Consider the following 20,943-nt stretch of genomic DNA (forward strand, 5'->3'; position numbering starts at 1 on the left):
AGGGGGGGGGGGGGTAAAAATTGCCAACATATATTATTCATGGAAGATCTTTGTAATTGTTTCTTATTACAAGCTCCAGTCAGTGGATATGAGAAATGAATGCTGACAATGAATTACTGATAGTCTGTTCTGGAATGTGACCAACATAAAAGTTTAAAGCTCTGAAGAGCAGAGGGTGGTGAATTCATGTATGGAGAAGATTCAGCACCCTGTAAGGTGTGTTTGTATTTATCTACTAGTACCTTGAATGTTGACATAGCTGGTCTGCTAAGGGGGACTTTCTTTTAGAGTTTTTTTGCTTTCTTCTCTAGTTACGTGCTCCACATAAATGTACTTCTTCACTGTAGCTTTATTTACTGTAAGTTCACAGTCAGAGATGTATCATGGTGGGCTGTAAAGACTGTGTCTTCTATCTGCTTCATTAGCCTGTCCGTAGATGCCATGTGGGGTTTTTTCCAGTTATTTAATGTCATAGTAGTTGTGGGAACACAGCAGTCACACGTTTCACTGCGTACCCTTTGTGGTCTTCTGCTGAAGCTTCTTCCTAGTACAATCACGTTTTTCAGTGCGCTTAAAAGTAAAGTGCATGTGTTGAGATCTGTTGTGCTTCAAAGTGTTACTAATAATTTACAGGGGGAAAGTCTACTTTTATTGTTACTGTATGGATAGAGAGTAGCAGGCACAAAGACATTTCCAGGTCTTCCCACGAGGTTTTTGATACATGCACTTGTGAAGCTCGCTTGTTTCATGCTCTACAGAGCTATATGTTTTCTTTTTGTGTCTCCTTTAACTGATACCGTGTATTATCATCTCTCAGAGTGGAGACTTTATTTTCCTAGAGACTGAGTTAGCAGATGAGACTTTCGGTTTCATACACAGCCAAGGTTTTGTTTCTGTTTACTGCACTGGTTAAAGGCCAGCAAATTAGGAATTAAACTGGATTGGAATTTATATAATGTTTATCTTTTTCTCAAAGAAGCTGAAAGCTTCTAAGTGAAATAACTGGGTCCTGGAACCTCCTGTTGTATCTTTTTATTTCAAAGAGATAAAATGGCCTAGGATTGGTTCAGCTGTCCTTCTGGATGGAAGATGCAGGTACTGGCTGGTCAACTTGCCAAATTTTATGTGCTAGTCATGAGAATTGCTCATTCCCTGCTTGTAACAAAATCCTCTGCTAGTGTGCTGGCATCCCACATGTTAAGAGCTCCACAGCTTCCCATGCCAGGGGCAGCTGGCAGGTGCTGGTGCTTCACCATGGCCACTCAAGCTTGCATCGGGTTTGCTGCATATTCTGCAGCCTCAAGGTAGCTCTGTGGCCTGCCAGTATCATGTGATTGGATGGAGGACATGGAGGACTCATGCATCGTGAGATGCCATAGAGATGTGTCTGTCTTGTAGACCTTGTGGGCTGGATTTCAGAGAATTTGAAATGAGAAGAATCTGAATGAGGCAGTAGCACCTGGATAATTAGGTGTGTTATCGTACGCGCGATGAATGAGCCAACAATGTTAATAGTCCTCGTTAATGCCAGTTTTCTATATTGTTAAACCAAGTCATTTAAAACATTTGGAAATAAATTCTCATATTTAAAATGCGCTCCTTTTGTGGAACCTGCCTATGGAAAATGGTGTGATTTCAGCTAATAGATGAACTTCTCATCCACAGCATAATTTGTGTATTGAGACCTGATTCAGTTCTTTCTCCTCTTTTATAGAGGAGTTGGACCAATGCCTAATGCAACCGCTTTAAATCAAGATTTGCTGGTATATCTGTGTGGAGTCCAATTATCTCAATATTCCTTTCCAGAACAGTGCCTGGGACTGCAGTAACTCAGATTTGGGCTGAAATTTTGACTTAGTTTATTTTCCTTCTAACTGCTTGGTAAAGATATGAAAATGAAGGACCAGTAAGATAAATATCTTTTCTTGTATATTATTAACATAAGTGTCTTGCATATGAATTGATTGCACCTATTTAAACCAGAGTACAGGTCTAACCTGATGAAGGCATCAGTTAGCTAGCTGCCTCTATAGCAGAAGTTACGAAAGAGTATTTCACCCTGCGAAACTGATCTTTTGGGTCATGAAATTACATTCGTTCAGAATGTTTTCTTCTATTTTTCAGTATAAAATAGTAAATAAAGAAGTATTAGAAGTGATCCCTGAAAGAAATGTAAGTATAAAGTTCTAAGGAGTACATTGGCTTGAAAGAAGCTTTCCTTTTAAATGTTAAACTTACACAGTTGTGATGGTTCCTAGCACATTAGAAGTGGAACCAGCAAAATTACCTTGCTTGTACCACTAGGAAACATGCCCTGCCTTGAGAACAATCATCTTTTAACAGATTCAGCTTTAAAAATGTAAAAATAATGGAATTACTCACAAGTGTTGATTTTTTTTTTTTTTTTTTTTTTTTTTTTTTTTTTTTTTTTTTTTTTTTTTTTTTTTTTTTTTTTTTTTTTTTGAAGTGCAAGGATGCTATATGGTCTGCCTGAGTTTTGTGGGCAGATTGCACTTGTTTCACCCTTAGAGGCAAAAAAAAAAAATTCAGATGAAGGTACTTGGAATTTGATATTCAGCTTATTTTTCAGATGCTGTGTTTCTCATTTTCATATATAAAAGAGGAATGAAGAATAATCTTAGCTTTAAGAAGGAAATTTAATGTATCCACACAGTTGCCTGTGACATGCTTGAGAGAGAAAGCTGTAGTAAGCAAGCTGTCTGTGTCTTTTAAGAACAGAGATGATGTTCTTTGTCAACAAAACCTTTCCAAAATGTGGCAGATTTGGCTCTATGACTTAGATGGTGTAAATTACACCATTAACTGCTACGCTTCGGTGCTAAGTTCTGATGTACCTTCTGTATGTAATGGCATGGCTCTCTTTTTGTTTTTGCCAGTTCCTAATCAGTTATTACTGAAGGGTGGAAGATTGATACCCGGTTTCTGCTGGGACCGGTTTGCTTTCCTCGTCAGGTTAGTAAATGTAAGCAAATTCAGTGTTCTGTTGCCTTTCCCAGAGGAAAGGCAAAGCATTGTTCTGTTACAATAGAGGTGATTATAGCTAGCCCTGTTTAAGCTGGCCAAACACTTTTGTCTTTTCAACAGTAATAGTTCATAGTAGTATGTATAGCTAAATCGGTTGAATAAAAACATGAAAGACAAAAGTAAATCTAAGGATTGCAAATTCAGTCATCTATGTTATGATTAATGCTAAGCTATCAGATCATGCTGTGCTTGAAATGGCTTCTGTGTGGGCCATGGAGATGTTTTCGCCATTGTTTCGAAGTGGATCTGTTAACAGCATGGTAATTTATTGAAAGTAGGCTGCTTGAACTAAGAGACTTCTGTTAATTATTACTTGGAGGAACTCAGATGAGTACTACTGGCCTAGATTTTTCTAAGTATTCTCTTAGAAACTCCTCAGTGGTAACATTTCTGGAAATTGTGTTAAAGGTAAGCAGATTAATGGTATGATCTACTTCATGTATAACCTGTTTTCTGGCGTGTTTGCTTTTAAAGTTAGCAGACTTGCTGGTTAACGCTAGAATTTTTCACTGTGGTTAAGAGTTGTGGTTAATATCTAAGAGGTTTGGATAACTTGTGAACTCCTGTTTTCCTTTTATATAAATGTAAGCAATATAAAAATGAACATAAAATATTTCTGAACGGGTAGTCTTTATGAATGTGTGCACTGTTTATTAATCATATGCTGTCACACTTTAATAAAAATGTTTTCCAGTTTTTGTATTTAGACATTTAAAATATTTATTCAAAGTTAAAGTGAGTTAGCTAAACAACTTTTTATTGTCTCAGAATGAAAGTGTACAGCTTTTAAACTTTTCAGTAAAAAAAGTACTGATAATGCCTATTGGCTACATGTCTGTACAGGCTCTGTTAAGAGCGGTGAGTTTTGCAGACCACTTTCCAATGCTGTTTTTTATTCCAGTGCTTATAGTGATACAGATTACATACAATTCTTTTAATATTTTCTGTGTGAGGGAGAGGTTTCTTACAATATCCCTTAAAGCCAGGGACAGGGGCATCCTTACCCCGGACTAGTATTTCCATGAGTTTATGTTCAAGTCTAATTTCAGCCGAATGCACGTGAAGTGATGCAGCATTAGTCTGTTCTGTAGATTGTCTAATGTATGGCTGTTAAGTTAGGTGATAGGATTATTGAAGTTGGAAGGAACCTCTGAAGGTCATGTAGTCTAGCTGCCTTCCAAGTCAGAACAGATGCTCTGGACCTTTCCCAGATGAGCTTTGACTAATGGCAGTAACATGTGGCAACGTGTTCCTGCACGCACTTACTTTCCAGTAAGGAATTTCCCTTCCTGCATCTTGTGATTATTACCGCTTGTTGCTGTGCATCCTTGATGAGAGTGTGGCTCTGTCTTGTCGTAACTGCAGCTACCTTATCCTCCCTTGACTGCTTCTCTGCAGTGTAAACAAAAAGGTTCTCCGATGCACTTACGTGTTCATGTGCTGCAGCCCCCTAGCTTCCTTTGTGGTCCTCTGTATGGGACTTGGGCGAACGCGCTGTCATTTCCTTTTGTCTCTAACTTAGCAGGGATCTTTGTTCAATTTATGACCGTAAGACTGCAAACGTTCCTTGCTTTTACATTAACACTAGCGTGTAAAAGAAACTTCAAATTAAGTGGAAAACTCAGAAGATGTGCTGGGTTTCCATTGGTGTGGTGATCTGTATGACTGGGGTACCAGAACACGTGATGGCCCTCTGACCTTCAGCCAAATATCAAAAAGGTGGTGAGTTGTCCCTTTGCTGAAACTGCACTAGACCATCCTCTAAACTGCTGACTTGGGATGTTCATGGCAAGCACTAGTGGTGCTGTGTTTGATAAATACACCTTTGTCCTCTATACCCCATTAATTTCTGCTCAGTGACATTCCAGTTGTAAGAGAAATTTATGGTTTTGGTCTGTAAGAGCATATCTTTGCAATTTTGTCTGGTTGAAATTCATCTTACTTTGTCCTGTCCTCTAGGTAGTTTCTTTCTGTGAGATGTGTCTATCCCCTTCCTTTGTGCTTCTTAATTTCAGACTGGCATTTGTATTAACTGCAGAACTGCAGAAAAGGCTAAGTGGTGTATGTTCCACCTTCAGTCTTAAAGGAACTTGTAATGGTAATGTTTTACAGTTCCTCTACTAAACTATACTTTGTCCAGTTTAGATAGTAACATCTCACGTGGTGAAAGTTACTGGGTATTTCACTGAAGCTCAAACTGGTGAGGTGTACTGTGTTTTCTGTTCTTGAGAATCGCTTCTCAGCAGTGAAGCTTCATTGGTTTAGTATATCAGAATAGCCTACAATGAGCAAAATGTGTCTCGTTGCATCCTGTTTACCTATGTGGCTTTAATCATTGTTTTCTTTGTAATTACTCGGTTTTGTATGGTGTAGAGGTCAGAGTCGCAACCCTTTTTTACAGAAGAGTAATCAATGTGGTGTAACTCAGGCAGCCAGTACAGAGTGGGGAATAGGCATCAATTTTCGCTTTCCCACCCATGTGTCATGTGCAAAAAAGCCAATTTTACCTCTGTCTAGATTATCATGATAATAAATTACAAAGACTTTTGATAGGTAACTTCTGATCCTAATGAGCCTGGAGCTCTTCCAGAGTGATAGAAGTGTGAGTATGCCATGTTGACTGCAGCCAATCTTAGCTATTTCAGGTCCAGCTTGTGAAGACAGGCAAAAATAGGTATTACAATAACTATAAAATTACTTGGAGGGAAATATTTGTCGTCTTCATACTTCTAGTGGCAATCTACTCTGCTTGTTATGTTTAATGAGGCATCTGTGTCTCAAATAAAACACCAGAAGAATTTGGCAGCAGAATAGCCTGTTCCATGAAACAGAAATCTTAGACTTTCCAGTCTGTGTTTGTTAGGTCTTAAATTAATGCTTAATTTGGTAAATGTTATTTATTTACATGCTTCTGGGAAACACAGGGGTTTTTATACAAATGTTGTTTGTGTGGTGAATCCAGTGTTAGGACACAACGACTTGAGTGTCTACTGTCAAAATGGCTATGTCACCAGTTGGCTTGTCAAACAGTGAAATATTTTGAAGCCTAGTTATGCCACTTGGTTTTGACAATGGAGTTATATGCCTTTTCTCTTTCACGACAGATCTGAGAGCAAGCATTCTATAGAAGAACATGGTAAGGCTTACAATATTCTGCTATTTGGTATATCAGCAATTTTTTTGACTTTTCAACAGCTGTGCATTTAAACTATTCAAATATTTCCTTTAGATTTGTCACCTGGAACAGCACAGCCAACTGCTTTGTAACAGTTGTTTGAACGTAGGGTGTTTTCAGGTGTAGTGAAGTGCCCTGTGGACCTAACTGAAGCTCTCCTAATATATGTCAGCTGAAGGCAGTGGAAAGTCTTGACTCTCTGAGGACTTGTTGCACTAGTAAAATTAAGCAGATGAGGATTTTTCTTTTGCCAATGTTAAGTTAATTCATGGCAATGCATTTATGATCATTTAGGAATGAATCTGAAACTGGATTTCGTGGCTGGGAGTATATATATGTATATATATTTTGCTTCTAACCTGAAGGTTAGAAGTTGCGTAATGAATGTAAGGTTTACGGCTGTGTATTTGAAGTGTAGAATTCCTTAGTATAATTTGGGTAACTAACTTATTTTAGCTTCTTGGATCTTGGTATTGTCTGACAATATTACATCTAGGAAGAAAAGGCTGAATTCTCCTCTCACATAGCTCAGCTCTGACTGAAGCGGATTTATGCCAAAAGATAAGAAGGGGTCAGTCAATATACAAGCATTTTGGTGAGTAGCATTTTGTTTGTTATTGCAGAAGGGATGAATGATCATGCTTGTAAATGTGGAGGTAAAAATCGGGAAAATTTTTTTCTTATTAAGGTACCAAGGGAAGAAGTCCAGAGAAGGCTTTCTTATCAGATCAGGAGGAGCTTTAATAATTATACTAAAAATACATGTAGGCAAAAGGAAATTGATACAAATGTGCAAACATGTAAGTCTTTGAATATTAAGATACTCTTGCCTAGAACTTTGAGTGATAAGTGTACTCTAGTTTCAGTAAGAACATGCAGTGTTTTTGTTCTTGCTAATTGTTGGGTTTTTTAAAACCAAGATTTAATCCTGTAATGACAGACTAAATCAGAGTGATGCAGAGGGCATATATTAAAGCATTACCTCAGGTATATAGGGATGAGAAACTGCCCCTTTCACCTCCAAACTGTGTTGTTAAACAAATCATTTGGCCTAAGTGGTAATTGCTGCCCTGCCTAAGCTGACAGCACTAGTGTTGTTTGGGTTATTGCAACCCTGAACAGGACAAGAGGTGAGTTCCCTCCTTCTAGCAAGACAGTGGAGTAAAATATTGTATCTGCTTCAAAAATACAAAGTTATCAAAACCAGCAACTCGGAGTTGAGCAAAATGCGTACCTCGATTTTGAGTACAGCAGTCTGGGTGGACCATTCCCAGTGCAGCTGTGTAAGTGGAGGTGATCCTCCCTTTTGTTTTACTTGCTTTCCATTGTCTGCACTTGATTATCCTCCTGTGCTGCTTCTGTGCCAAAATGTGACATCCTCAAATCCATCAATTCCCTTTCTTGAAGAAATGTCAGTGGTTTATTTCAGGCTTTGGTAATGTCTTCAAAGCATGGTGTCAGTGCTGCCTTACTTCACAGTGTTCCCAGGAGATGTTTTTGCTTTCATGGCAGGGAGTGACAGCCAGGTAATAGCTGAGTTTCTAAGAGCCTTCATACAACTCTAAAATGCATATATGTGAGCAGTTTGAATGTGAAAAAAGTGAGAACCTCTTCATTCTGGGAGAATGTCTGAGTGTGCCTAAGACAAGGCAAACCTTCAGTGTGCGGCTTGGGTATTTTCTATATTTTGTCAGTTAACCTTGGATGATCTTGAGGTTGTTTTGGTTTTTTTTTTTAATTTAGATTAGAATACAGGGAAGATGCTGGGATAGTGCTGTCCACTCACCTGTGAAAGAGAGCAATTGCTGACTTTTGTGGGGTGTGGCATGGCAGCAGGTCTAGGCTTGGCTTTAGAAGTGTTGAATCCACTGACGTTAGGTAGTGATCTCCTCCTTAATAACTACATGAGTGACATGCACATCACTGGCATATTGGTGTATTCATCCCAGACCCAAGCTAGACGTAAATCTCATTTTTTAATAGCATAACTATGTCTAGGAGTTGGCCAGGTTTCCATTTAAATCTCATGTGTTTTACGTAACTGGTTACTCCCCATGCCTTGGAGGTCTGTGCTGTGGCTGGGATAACTAATCGCTGTCACAGTGTAACTGGTATGGTTTGGAGGACTTGTTCATTTAGTACTGGTTGGAGACACCTATAGCCTAAAATTCCCAGCATGTTTCTGATAGACATCAGCGGGCTATGCTGAGTAAAGATTTGTGAGATTTGTACAGTTTAACTGAGAGATCAGTGCTAGCTGGTGTATTTTCAGAGAAACCGGATGCCGGATGAGTTATGCTCATAAGACCAGTTCAGCAGAGTAGGATCTGCTGTGTAGGCTGGTGTCCATCATTTATTCAGCACAGGGTAGAGGATGTGTGGCACCTTCAGCGTCTGAGTGGCATCTAGATTTGTTATGACTGGTAAGTTGAGTGAAACTGTCCTTGGGGACATTTGTTTTGTGGGTATTTGTGTTGTGTGAAATCGTAAGAGAGTTTACAGGGCGGATGAATACGTACCTTGGTCCTTTTTTCTGGCTGAGGCATTGTGGTACCTCACGGTGGCTTGGGAGCAGAGCCTAGGAGAAATGATGCTGGGGTGAATCTTTATTGTGGTGTGGTGTTAACACCTGTTAGGAAATAAAATATTTGTTTTAGTCTTCTGTGGTGCAAAACTCTTACTGAAACCTACCTGTGAGATTTTGGCTCATGCAGAACAGTACCTTTTGGAGGAGACAGTCTGCTTGCAGTCTTACTATCTGTCCTCCTTTTATTAGCTGCATGGGATAAGTTTCAGATCTCACCTGGGCTGGAAAGCACCCGTATTTTGGGGACTTTGAATAACTAAACAGCCTCTTCAACTTTTAAACCAGTACAGTTATTTTAAAATAATTTTAGGTATACCTGCTAACTATGTACATTGATACATATATATATATTAAAGTTCTGATTTTCGATGTCTCATTTAACAGTCCTGATGTGGTGGTTGTCGGCAATGAAGTTTTGTGAGTAAAGCTGTTTGTATCACCAGCAAAAAATGACACAAATATTAAAAATCTTTATTTTACAAGGGAGGATGCTTAGTAATATTTCACTCTGTCGCTGACTGTTCCTTTGATTACAGTCATCAGTTTTTACTCTGTTACTGTCTACTGGGCTGGAGCTGAGAGATCTTTAATGATTGTGTTCAATCAATAAAGGTGATGAATCATCTCGTGACTCTAGAAGCTCCACTGTGAGCAGTTGTGGTCCTTATGCAGAATTTAGGCTGAAGGCTAGAAATCTTATTTGTAACGTTAATCTAAAGTCCTCTGCCTCAAAACTCAGTAACAAAATTCATACTGATTTAAACAGGATCAGGTTTTTACTCAACTATGAAAATTCCCTCTGAAAAAGCTTAATGATTTATTTTCACATCACTGGTGGATTCTAAACAGACTTTTGTCTTCTGGTGTTAATTGGCACTTTTTTCTAATGTGAAATATGTGATTTCATGTATGTATTCAGAAAGCTGTTTTAAAAGCTGTTTTCCTTCTTGCATGAGATGTGTGAGCAGACTCATGGAGTACAGCAGGTAGCCCCCCCCGAGCAAAGGCTGAGGATTTTATGAATTAACCTCTTCAGTCTGATACTGAAGATGCTGCAAGGATGCATTTTTCATTAGGGTCACAACATTTAGACTGTGAGCATTGAGGGGTTAACTGCCCATGTCTCTGAACACTTATTTTGTTAACAGACATATTGGTTAGTTTTGTACTAAATGTAGAGAAAGAAGGGTCTAGTTCTGCAAAATTCTGTGTCCCCTGTTTGTGTATAGGTCTTTATGATGTGCTTATCCCTGATGTGCCTGTTGTTGGGGTGTGTAGAAATAAATCCAGTGTTGCACATATATACATATAGTCTCTTTATATTCTTCTTTATGGAGATGTATTACAGAAGTGCTGATTAAGTAAGGTTTTTGTTTTATTTTTGTTTCTTCGGTATGTGGAATTTTTTCATTAGCACAAGGAGGCAGTCACCAGACACTGATATATCTTACCAGTGTATGTCTTATATATACACATATAAAGTACATACCTTATTATGCCATTTATAAGATGTTTAGTTTCTTGTAGGTTCATATCAAGGAACAAAAGCATTCTGTAGGAATAGACTTCAAAGCCAACATGTCACAGTTCTTTGGTTTGTGTCCTCCTGTTAATAACACCTTTCCCCCAAAACCTTGATGTGTTAAATATTTGTTAAAATTAAAGGGATTGTGGTATTTTTATTGATGAGTTTACAAGTGACAGGTTGTACATACAGTTGTGCATACAGTTTTAGAAAAATTGTACTGAATGATCTTAAAAGATACACAGTGCCTATGAAATACTGGTTTTTTAATGCATAATCAAAACTGTGGTATATATGAAATTTTTACAGGTCAATAAAAAGATTTTTTTCAGAAGGCTGTGTATAATGTTACATGCTATAAACTTTCAACAATATTTAGTATTGATGGTCAAATGGCGACTGCATGTTGGCTGGTTGAATAGTGACTTACTGTTCCTTGTACGTGTGCATGTAAAATGGTTTTCTTATACTATGGGAAACAGCATATATATATAAAGGCACTTCAAAATATACTAACCATTTTGGGGAAGAGGTGAAGACTATGCAGTGAGAAAGCAGTGTCCTTGTCTGAGTCACTGGGATTAAATCATGTTACCGCTTGAAAGGTTTAATTACTAAAAGGCGAAGGGAATGGAGGTCACAGGGAAAAGAAGAACTGGCTAAAATATGCCACTGTTTCTCTGAAAACCACACAGAATGTTTTGTTTGTTGCTTTTTCAAAGGAAGAAAGATGGAAGGAAATTATCACTACAGTTCCACGCTCAAGAACTTGTTCAAAATAATACTGACTTTTTAATAAAATATCTAAGGAAACAGCTATAAACTAAATCTCAAAAGCTTGTGGGATCTTCCTGAATGGCAGGTGATAGAGAGAGGGTTGTTACCAATACTGAAGTTGCTTGGTCTGTTTGTAGGTTTGCCAGTCATTGAGTTTTGAACTCTGATGAATTTTGTTATTTAACAACATTTTGTTAAAATTGGTTTAGTTATTTCCAAGAGTGAAGCAAGGGAAAAAAAAATCAGTTATCAAAGAAAAACGAACCCAGACAACTTTTGTCTGAGAAGCTTTTGAAGCAGAGACTTTGTAATTGCTATCACTATGGTCACCATGCTGGAGATGTAGTGTTCTCTGTTCTTTTAAAGATATGCCTGCAGTAAGCCCATTTGTGGGGCTGAAATATCTGAGGAGAGATTTCTCAAACTTTATCAGTTAAATCCTATAAGGATGCTCTTTCTTACTGTTCGTGTCAGGTCCTGAGGGCTACCGTGTCATCTGTGTAGCTGGCGTTTCTGGTGCTTGGGTTTGGGTAACCGAACTGAAAACAATTTTCTTGCATCTGGAGCTGTCAGATGTGTTTCTGCATTACCTGTCCCACGATACAAAACTGTGGAGAAATTTCCAGGCTTGATTCATGTGACAATTGACAAGGTCCAATCTGGTGGGAGGGAGTGAAGAAATACATTGGAGAAGGGTCAGAAGCAGAGGAGGGAGGAACAGCCTGTAGTTCAGTTTGCAGGGAGTTCAGGGAATGTACAGGAACCAGTGGAGACGACAGGCTGAGGGAAGCAGCAATATATGTGACAAGGAGTATGAGCATCGAGGGTGCTGTCTGGAAAGAGACAGGTGGTGGGAAAGGTCAGGGAACTGGGAAGGGATTAGGGAAAACAGGGAAAATAAAACCTGGCATGGTAGATCTAATTAAGGAGCTCAGGACTGGCAGCCAGGGATAAGGAATTATGGCAAGGAGAAGACGATGATAGTCCTGTGTGAGTTGAGGGTGGGCGGGACAACTGATGGTAACAATGACACAGTACGTGTAAGAGGCTGAAATGGCAGCTTGCAGGTTGCTTTAATGCTTAAAATTTTTATTTCGTGTGTTGTTATTTGAACTTAACACTTGCCTATTGTGTTCGTTTATGTGCAGGGGTATAATTCTTAACAAAAACCTGTCTTGGATTCTGGTTTATCTGAATATGCAGGGCTGAAATCTGCAGTGGTTCAGGAATTGATTGACAGCTGAATGATTCGGGAATTGATTGACAGCTGAATGATTCAGGAATTGATTGACAGCTGAATGAGGCACCCTTGCTGTGAATGTGGTGAGTGAGGGAGGGGCAGGCAGAACTAGTCAGAAGGTGAAGAGCAGCTCGGAGCTGTGACAGATAAGTCCCTTTTATCCCCCTCTGCTGCTGTGGATCTGTTCGAAACCACCTTTTCCCATGAAGGGGCTTTTTTGTGTTTTTCCATCAAGGTTGTTAAAGTTGAATGCAGCTCAGTACCAGTAAAATGGTAATATGACCCCACGCAGTGTGTGGCACTGGATAGCAGCTCTTCAGGGCAGCCAGAAACTCTAGAAGGGGCAGGGGAGAATGCAGGTGTATAGGGTTCCCCATTAGCACCAATTACAGCCCGATAATGGATAACTTATTCCTGTCCTGGTGCAAACATGTTGACTGGGTTTTTTTGTTTGTTTCGTTTTTTTTGTGTAGGGGTGTTGCTAATAAGCATAATTAGAAAACTGCTTCTAGAACAAAAATACTTGCAGTGTATCTTCCATTGCTGCCATGCTTTCATTCCTCATAGAGGAATGTCTTTTAAAAATGAAAGGCATTTTTTAAAATATCAATCTTTAATTTTTTTCAAACAAAATTCCAGATGGCTATTATGAGAAAATTTAATGCTAATTAAGTTTCCAGAAGAATCAGATCAGTTTTACAGGAAGCACTGTGGTAATCAAGCTACCAAAGCTGGGCAGAAAAAGTATGTACGTTTCTTAGGATAACAAATATATCCTTTTACCTTCTGTCAACATGGCAGAAGTAAGCAATTTTCTAGTGTCAGTCAAAATGAGAAGATAAACTCCATCAAACTGGGAGGGGTTTTTAAATTACTTTTAAGTAATTAAAATAATAAAACATTTTGGAAAAGCTTTTTGAATCTTCATTACATAGACTGATTAGGGATGCTCTATAAATAGATCACAAGCACCTGGCAAGGCAGGAGAAAAGCACATGCGAATTTATAATGCGTGCACTTCTCATGCACTGTCACAGATTTATTTTAAATAATTCGCCATGAATATGGAAGACTCATCCCTTTGGACCCACCAAAGGCTGGGAAGCTGCAAGTCAGGAGGGAGCCCTTTTCTCTGGGAAACTGTGAGCAGCTCTGCAGTCAAGTAGGGCTCTCATGGGTGCATGGTGGAAAACGAGAGCTTGCATCCCAGCCCTGGGCTGCTGGGCAGCAGGTAGGGTGGGAAGGGGGAAGCCCACATATCTGCTGCTCTGCAAGAAGCCTCTTTGTGGGCAGGCTGCTCGCAGGAGTATGCTGGCCTGGGGCTAGAGGGAGCAGGGGGCATGCTGCCCACCCCGGAACACCACCTGGCAGGGAGCCCACCCTGGCTGTTTCATCCCAACCTCACCCTCCTGCACCGTGCCACAGCCCCTCCTGGGCAAATCCCACTGGATGGGAAAGCATTAGGGCTCTGCAATTCTTCCCCAGATCACAGGAAAACCACTCTTGCTCCAAACCCAGGGAACATGTGAAACCCAAGAATGGAGGTGGTGGGCTTTGGTCGTTTCTGCAGAGCAGAGAGCAGTGCATCCTGACCCTCTCCTTTCTGACTTGCCCCACCTCAAGAGGACAGCTCTGGTTCACACCCAGCCTGAGTTGCTATCGTAAGTGCTTCAGCAGTTTTCTCCTGGCAGAGGAAAGATAATGTACTTACTCTTGGCACATTCATTCCAGATAAAGGAAGCATCTTGTGTTTTCTAGTTAACTTTCTTGACATGGTTTCTGCAAAATCTTTTTCTATGAATTGAAGTCTCCCTTGAAACCTTCCTCATATAAATTCATTCCAATTCTAAAAACCTATTTTTGATGCTGATTATTTTTGTCTTGAATTGAAATTCATTTGTTCTGAAGCATTTTCAATTTCATCACCTTTACAATTGTTTTGCCTTATTTCTTTTACCCTATTTCCTTTGTTTCATGTTTTACTGGAGCTGTATTTCTTAGGTTGGTTTTATCAATGTACATACAAAGTATAAATTGTAGAATAAATACAAAGATGCATTTTTTTGTTTGTTTTAATTGTCTAATTCTGGTATGTTTGGTTCTGTTCCACCTCTAAGTCTTCGTGATTTCTGCCTGAGTGCAAAAGGAAGGCATTTTAAGTACTAAATTCTGACTTATAACATTCCTAACGTTTCCTTTGTCATCAGTTTAAACTCCTCTAGTTATGCTCTTTTTACAAGAAGTTGGTTCAGACTATTAGTTAGTACTATGATGGGGAGAACTTTGATTTTAGAGCCTTGTGCCCTGCTGCTTTTATAGATGGAAGGTGATGGAAATCTGTAGTGGTGTCTAGATTTTTCTGAGCTTGAGTTAAGGTGGGGGGAATTGGCAAGAGAACAGTGAGAAGGCGGTGTCTGGACACGCCCGATTCTGTTACATCTCTACCGGGAATATGACGAACTGGTGGCTCTGCTCAACCTCAGTTTCATGACTGTGCGCTGCTTTTGTGCATAAATTCAATCTCTCCTTGGTAGGCTTTACTTAGGACAAAATACTGCAGTTCAATCTCTGAAAATGCTGCATAAAGTTTTCTGTCTGGAGTATGTCTCTGTACTAGTGCTGCCTGTCTGGTTGATGCACGTGGGGTAGTGCTGACACGTGTCAAGAGCCGTGCTTGCTCTCTGCTCTTCCCTGTGCCCTGTTGGGAAAGTGCTGGTGCCTGCGCACGGTTGCCAGCAGATTCGGAGCACCCTGTGTACCACATGGGCAGTAGCTGCTGTCAGGCGTGTAGGTAGCAGATCAAACGCGCGTGCCACTTGGAGAGCTTGTTAGCAGCATAACCCACACAGACCTGTACTTGGCAGGGAAATGTGGGGGTATCACAGAGGCGTGTCTGAATGTCTCAGCCCAATTGTGTGTCATACCTCATAGCATCCTCCTTGTTTTTCCATACTGTAGTAGAAACTCGCTTACTCAGCATTAGAAACCTTCTGCTCTTGGTCTGCATTGTTGTCACTTGCCTGAATATAAGCAGAATAACTAATTCAGCATCAGGTGTGACCTTTCTAATAGACCCTAGCAGTGGTCGTGGTGGGGGGAGGCATCTCAAAAGGCAGTGGTTATATTCAACCAAAGTTTTAAACTGTATTCTGAGTGAAGGCTCAAATTCATCTGCATCTTCCTTGGCATTTATGAGGTTGTAAGAGGTAGAGTCTGTGCATTGAATTACTTTAGAAAGGTTTCATGATGCGTAATTGAACTAAAAAAGGCTCTCTGTTTTTTGTTCTGTTTTTAATAGAAAGGGGCTTCACTACCTACACTTCTTTCTAGAGAGGGACTGGCATCCTACTGAGGCAGACATTGATGCATGTCTTGCTTTGTCTTTATATTCATTTAACATTGATTATGCTGATTTGCCCTGCTCTGCTGTCTAAAAGGAAAGAGAAAATTAAAAAATATCTAGCTTAAAAACCTCACTGGAGCTGAAAAGCATTGTACAGTGTGGAAGATAAGAATTCCTGGTGACTAAATATACAGTAATGTGAATATGTTAAAACAGAGCACTGTGTGTACCATTTTTAAAAGAACAATTTCTTTCTGATTAAAAAAATAGAATTAAAACAGGTTCGCCTGAGTGTTCTGGCTGTTGCTTTCTATAGCCAGTAGAAACCTGCCCTTCTGTTTTATGAAGCCGTGGTGCTAACATGTAAAGCAAGATGATATGACTCATTTGAACCTTGGTTCTCTCTTGAAAGCATTGATGGTGATATTTTCAAATACGCTTGGGTTTACCCCTAAGAATGGAAGCCTCTGGCAAGTCTGAGCTTAATGCAAGGCAGATTATGTAATTTTTGCAATGCCATATGATGTGAATGTAATCCTCTTAACATCCTTGACAGTTTCAGTTTGCAGTTTTGCTGAATTTTGCTGTGATTTGTCAGGGGAAATAAGATGGCTTTTCTTGGTTTGCAAAACTTTCCTGAAATGCAGTAAATACGTGTTTCAGGACTGAGAAGTAGCCACTTAGGTATTCATCAGCAAAACTGCTTTCATAGCTCTGCTTAAAGAGCAAATGTAATTTTTACTGTGCACAGAGTGTCTTTTGGCTGAGGATAACCAGTGCTGAGCATCTTGCTGCTGTGGAGTTGGAGAACCCTCAGCCATTGTAAATTGGATGGTTTTGTCCAACATTTCTCCGCAGCTGGACCACCTGTTTCCATAGGACCTGCAACAATGGAAAGAGAATAAGTTGATGCTAAAGCTGTGTAAAGAGAATCAATAAACAGGCATTTACGCTTTCTCTCAGCCTAGCAATGTAAGTACAAAGCAATTAGAAAACTTTATGCGCGCTGTTACCATTTGTCTCTGAAAGAAGAAAGACTTTAATTTCAGCCAAACCAGGTGTGAAACATGCATGTTTCTTAGGGATAACACGCTAGCTGTAGCCTCTGTAGTAGGAAAGTTGTCCCAAAGACTGTTTATGTAGAACCCATTGCAGTCCTCAGCTGACTGAAGAAGACGCTTCCAGCCAAGAAGGCTAGCTGAATCCTGTAAACTGCTGTAAGACTTCAGCTTCTTTTTTACTTTAGGATCTTTGATTACTCAAAGGAGTGTGTGTTATCATATTAAGATGCCTGAATGGAAGATCTTTGCCAATGGATTCCTATTGCATAGTTCTGCTAATAAAGCTAACTGATGCTATGGATAACATTACAGGTCAGCCAAGGAGTAGAAAGCTCATTGAAAGCAAATGGATTTGAGCTTTGTGATCAGAGAAACTAAGGGTGCCATTGGTGGGCACCACTCCATGTCCCCTGTAAGCCATGGTGCAGGCAGCCCTTCTGCAAGGGTTTGGAGTCGGGGCTCCTTGTTTGTTCTGAGCTTTTCCTGCGTCTGTTTCACCTGTCCAGTCCTAGGTTCTCAAGACTTGGTTATACTGTTTAAATGATAACAGAAACAGTGCCAGTGGCGAAGGTGATTTGCCTTGTATGACGTATGAATGATAACTGTGTGCTTTTTAGCGCGACATCTTTTCTGCCTCTTTGAATTAAAACTGGTTTAAAGAAAACGAGCAGGACAATTACTGCTTCAGTCTTGAATGCCTGCTGTCCAGTAATTTAACCTGTATTTTTAAAATTTGTTTTTAAGATGTGTTGTGTTTCTGTTTTTTTTGCCGTAGTGCTCCTGGTAGTCACTCTATAGCTGAGAGGCTGGTTCTTGCCTTGCATTGTTCTTACAGTCCCAGGTTCAGATTCTTATTGAGGAATCTGAATATAAGATGACTGTATTGCTCTGCAGAGCAAATCCACAATGCTAAAATGAGATTTCATGTATTTCTGTTTAATCCTGTTGTCGCCCAGATAGTTCTGTGTTCTGTGGCTGATCATTAAGTCTCCCTGTATGTGCTGTGGGAATATTTAATTACTGTTGCTGGGTGTAAAAAAGCCTGTATAATGGCTTTCATCTGTTACACACTGAGAACCTTCCAAGAACATCTCTTGGTTTCAGGAAATATATAGTAAGTCAGATGAATAGTGTGGATACACAGCTCCCAGCCTATCAGAGATTTACCTTGTTTACCTTGTCATGGCTTGCTTAGAGTGTGAGCAGCCATCTGAAATTGTTGTATTGGCCCTGCCTGTGTGACTAGGTACAAATCCAGACCAGATGCACCTGCCAAAAGATAATGGATGCATCTTTGCTGTTGTTATGTGATTGATACTTCAGTAGCAAAATTAAATTAAATAATTTTAAAATCAGTATTATTTTCCATTTTAATTTTTAAATTATTTTTTGCAGGCTAAAAAGTGAAATAGCACAAACTATCCCGGAGCTTCCTCTTCCTGTTTCTTTTCTGTCTGGTGCTTTTACTGCAATTTAGCAGTTTATACAATATGAAGCAGTAAACCAAAACCTAATTATGAGTTCTGTCCATATTTTCTTGTGGAATTTAGGGCTGTTATAATCAAAAGCTGTAACTGATTCTGAGGCGGGAACATTCCGTGTATAATTCTCAGTCTTCCTAGTCCTTTTTTGTTGCCTGCTCTTGGCGAACTGACAAATAAGAGGCATTCAGGTGGAAGTGAGCTTGTTACAATTCACTCTCAACAGTACAATGTTGATTGAATTATTGTCCGCGGCATTGTTTGTAAATATTGATGTGGACAGTGAAGTACTATTCAGGAAAACAATGGGATTATTTTGATTCAGGGTTTTGGATTACTCCCTCTTCTACTATCAAAAATAGTTTAAAAGAAAGTAATTAAAACCCAGCCCTCCTAACAAAGAGTAGGAAGAGAGCCAGCGATGGTGTATAATTTTGATCTTAAGGGCAAAGTTTTGCCTCCTGATATTCGTTGTCAAGAGTTTGGAAGGAAGAGTATGATTTTTAGAATTAGCATATGTCATGGGGATTAGAATTTTGATCAGAGAACAAGAAATTTTGTAGAAAAATCCTAGGTTCACCAGCCTTGTGCTTATGCAAGTATACTTGTGCTTTTTTTTTGCTTTGTTTTGTATTTTGTAACTATTGACCTGCCAGCTACCTGATAGTATTTACAGAATGACTGATTCAACATGTATGAGGACAAAATACTTTCCTCTGTACATACAGCTGAAATTTTTGTTAAAGGAGTGGGGAAGTGCCGCCTGTTTTTAAGACAAAGGTAACTGAATGCATGAATGCCAGTGCTCACAGCTGACAAAGAGAGAGCATCTTTGTGAAAAGCCTCTGTAAATTCTTTCCCACAGAAGTCAACAAAAGGGTCGGTTGTCCTGGGCTACGTATTTCGTCACTTAAACCTAGTGGAGATAGATTACTTTGGACTGCGCTACTGTGACCGAAGTCATCAAACGGTGAGTAAAAGACATGGCAGAGTGGACTTTCCATACGTAAAGTTTACCTTGTTTGTGCCATTCTCCTGCAGAGCGTTAGATTGCTATGATTCCTCTAACTTGCACTATTTCCTGGCTCAGGTTTCCAGTAACAATTTTTTTTTTTGTGTTTGCATATTAAAGTCTTATTAAATAGCCATTAATATAGTAGATAGGATTGAAATCAAATGCTACGTGTTGCAAAACAGTAACGGATAAATAGTACAAAATTACAATGTGGAAGTTGGATTATTTTTTTTCCCTTTTAATACTGTGCCCTGAAGCCAGTGCTTGGTGCACTATGCTGTCTGGCTTCACTTGGCCCTGTGGTGTCTGGGAAGCAGCGTTCCTGAGTATGTCATAGGCTGCTTCACTTGGACCACTTGCTGAATGCCTGTTTAAGAGTGTATCATATGGTTGGTCTGATGGCTGCCTGTTCCCAGGAGTCAGGGTGTTGGCAAATGACCTTTTCGCTCTGCCTGAACCATTTCTGTGTCCTTGAGTCCATGCTCTCTTGATTCTTCTAGGCAGGGACTCACCAGATATCTGATAGCTTTTTCCATCAGGAGGTTACAGTCCTAAACAGGCAAGAGGATAGAAACCAGGCTGAGATGTTTCAGCTAAAGCAGGTAGCGGCTTAGGGCAGCGCTATCTGGCGTGCCTCCCCCTCCTCACCCCCAAATAACCTGTGCAGGGTTACTGCAGTCAGAGGTGATGAGCAGGGGATGCTCAGCAGGTAGAACCACCTCTGTATTCATAGACTGGTCTTCATATCAACGTAATTTTGTAAAGAGGATAATACCTGGTTTGTGATTAAATGAAGTCAAGCTGTTACGCTTTTAAAGTCACTGTTCTATGCTGAGAGTACTGCACAAGACCCCAACCTCAAGAGATGTCATGTTTCATCTAAATAATAAGTTAATGAATTGGCTAAACGTTTGATGATTTCTTCTCTTTAGCACGAACACGTTGAACACGTAGAGACTGAAGTCAGAGAAGTATTAGAAGAACATTATTGATTGCTGCTGAGGGCTACAGAGTACCCCACTCAGTATGTCTTTATTTCAGGGCCATAGTCTAGCCATTTATGAATTCACTTCCTTGCTAAGCTTCTAACCATGTTGCATTCCATGGAGCTGAAAGTCGGATTCAGCTGTGAACCGAGGGTAAACTGTCAGAAGTACTGGTTTTGATTTCCTGAGGAAATGGAGATGTGAATGAAGAGTATGTAGGTATTTTTTGCTCTCAGAAGACTTTCCCTTTTTCCTGTAGAGGCAAATAGAATAGAAATGGCTGTTACTGGAAACATTTCTGGAGGCATACACACTGTGTATTTGATGGTGTATATGGCATTATGAAAATAACAGTGGATTACATCTCTTCTGTGAAAGGCTTCACACAGAGAGGCACATTTTAGGATGCATCCTGCTAATGGACTAGATTATTTGAATATATGCTACTAGTGCATTTTTTTATTAAGGTTATGTGCATGGGCTGTAGGCTGTAACCCCCTTGACTCGCCCTTTCCAAATACAGATACAGTGGGTTTGCTTTTTTCTTTCACTCCAGTGGTGTAAATTAAATGTTAGCCGTTGTCTTTATTCTCTGGTCAGCCCAGCGTCAGGAAGCCACTATGCTGCTTAATGTTCCTGCTTCCCTGTCTTTGCCTGTTCTTGCACTGGCATCGGTCGTATCGTGGGGATACAGTTTGCACTAACGCA

At 39.8% G+C, this 20,943-nt stretch overlaps 1 protein-coding gene across 1 annotated transcript in view; it reads left to right on the forward strand.

Moving 5' to 3' along the window:
• Positions 1-20,943, forward strand: part of EPB41L4A (erythrocyte membrane protein band 4.1 like 4A) — a gene marked incomplete at its 3' end in the record, with an annotated part of 62,308 nt that overhangs the window by 6,224 nt on the left and 35,141 nt on the right. The window contains exon 2 of the mRNA XM_010141961.1: positions 19,100-19,204. Within this exon, the coding sequence (XP_010140263.1) occupies positions 19,100-19,204 (105 nt within the window). The remainder of the gene's footprint in view (positions 1-19,099; positions 19,205-20,943) is intronic.

This window comes from Buceros rhinoceros, unplaced genomic scaffold, assembly GCF_000710305.1.
Source record: "Buceros rhinoceros silvestris isolate BGI_N320 unplaced genomic scaffold, ASM71030v1 scaffold15168, whole genome shotgun sequence".
In the NCBI taxonomy this organism is placed as follows: Eukaryota; Metazoa; Chordata; class Aves; order Bucerotiformes; family Bucerotidae; genus Buceros; species Buceros rhinoceros.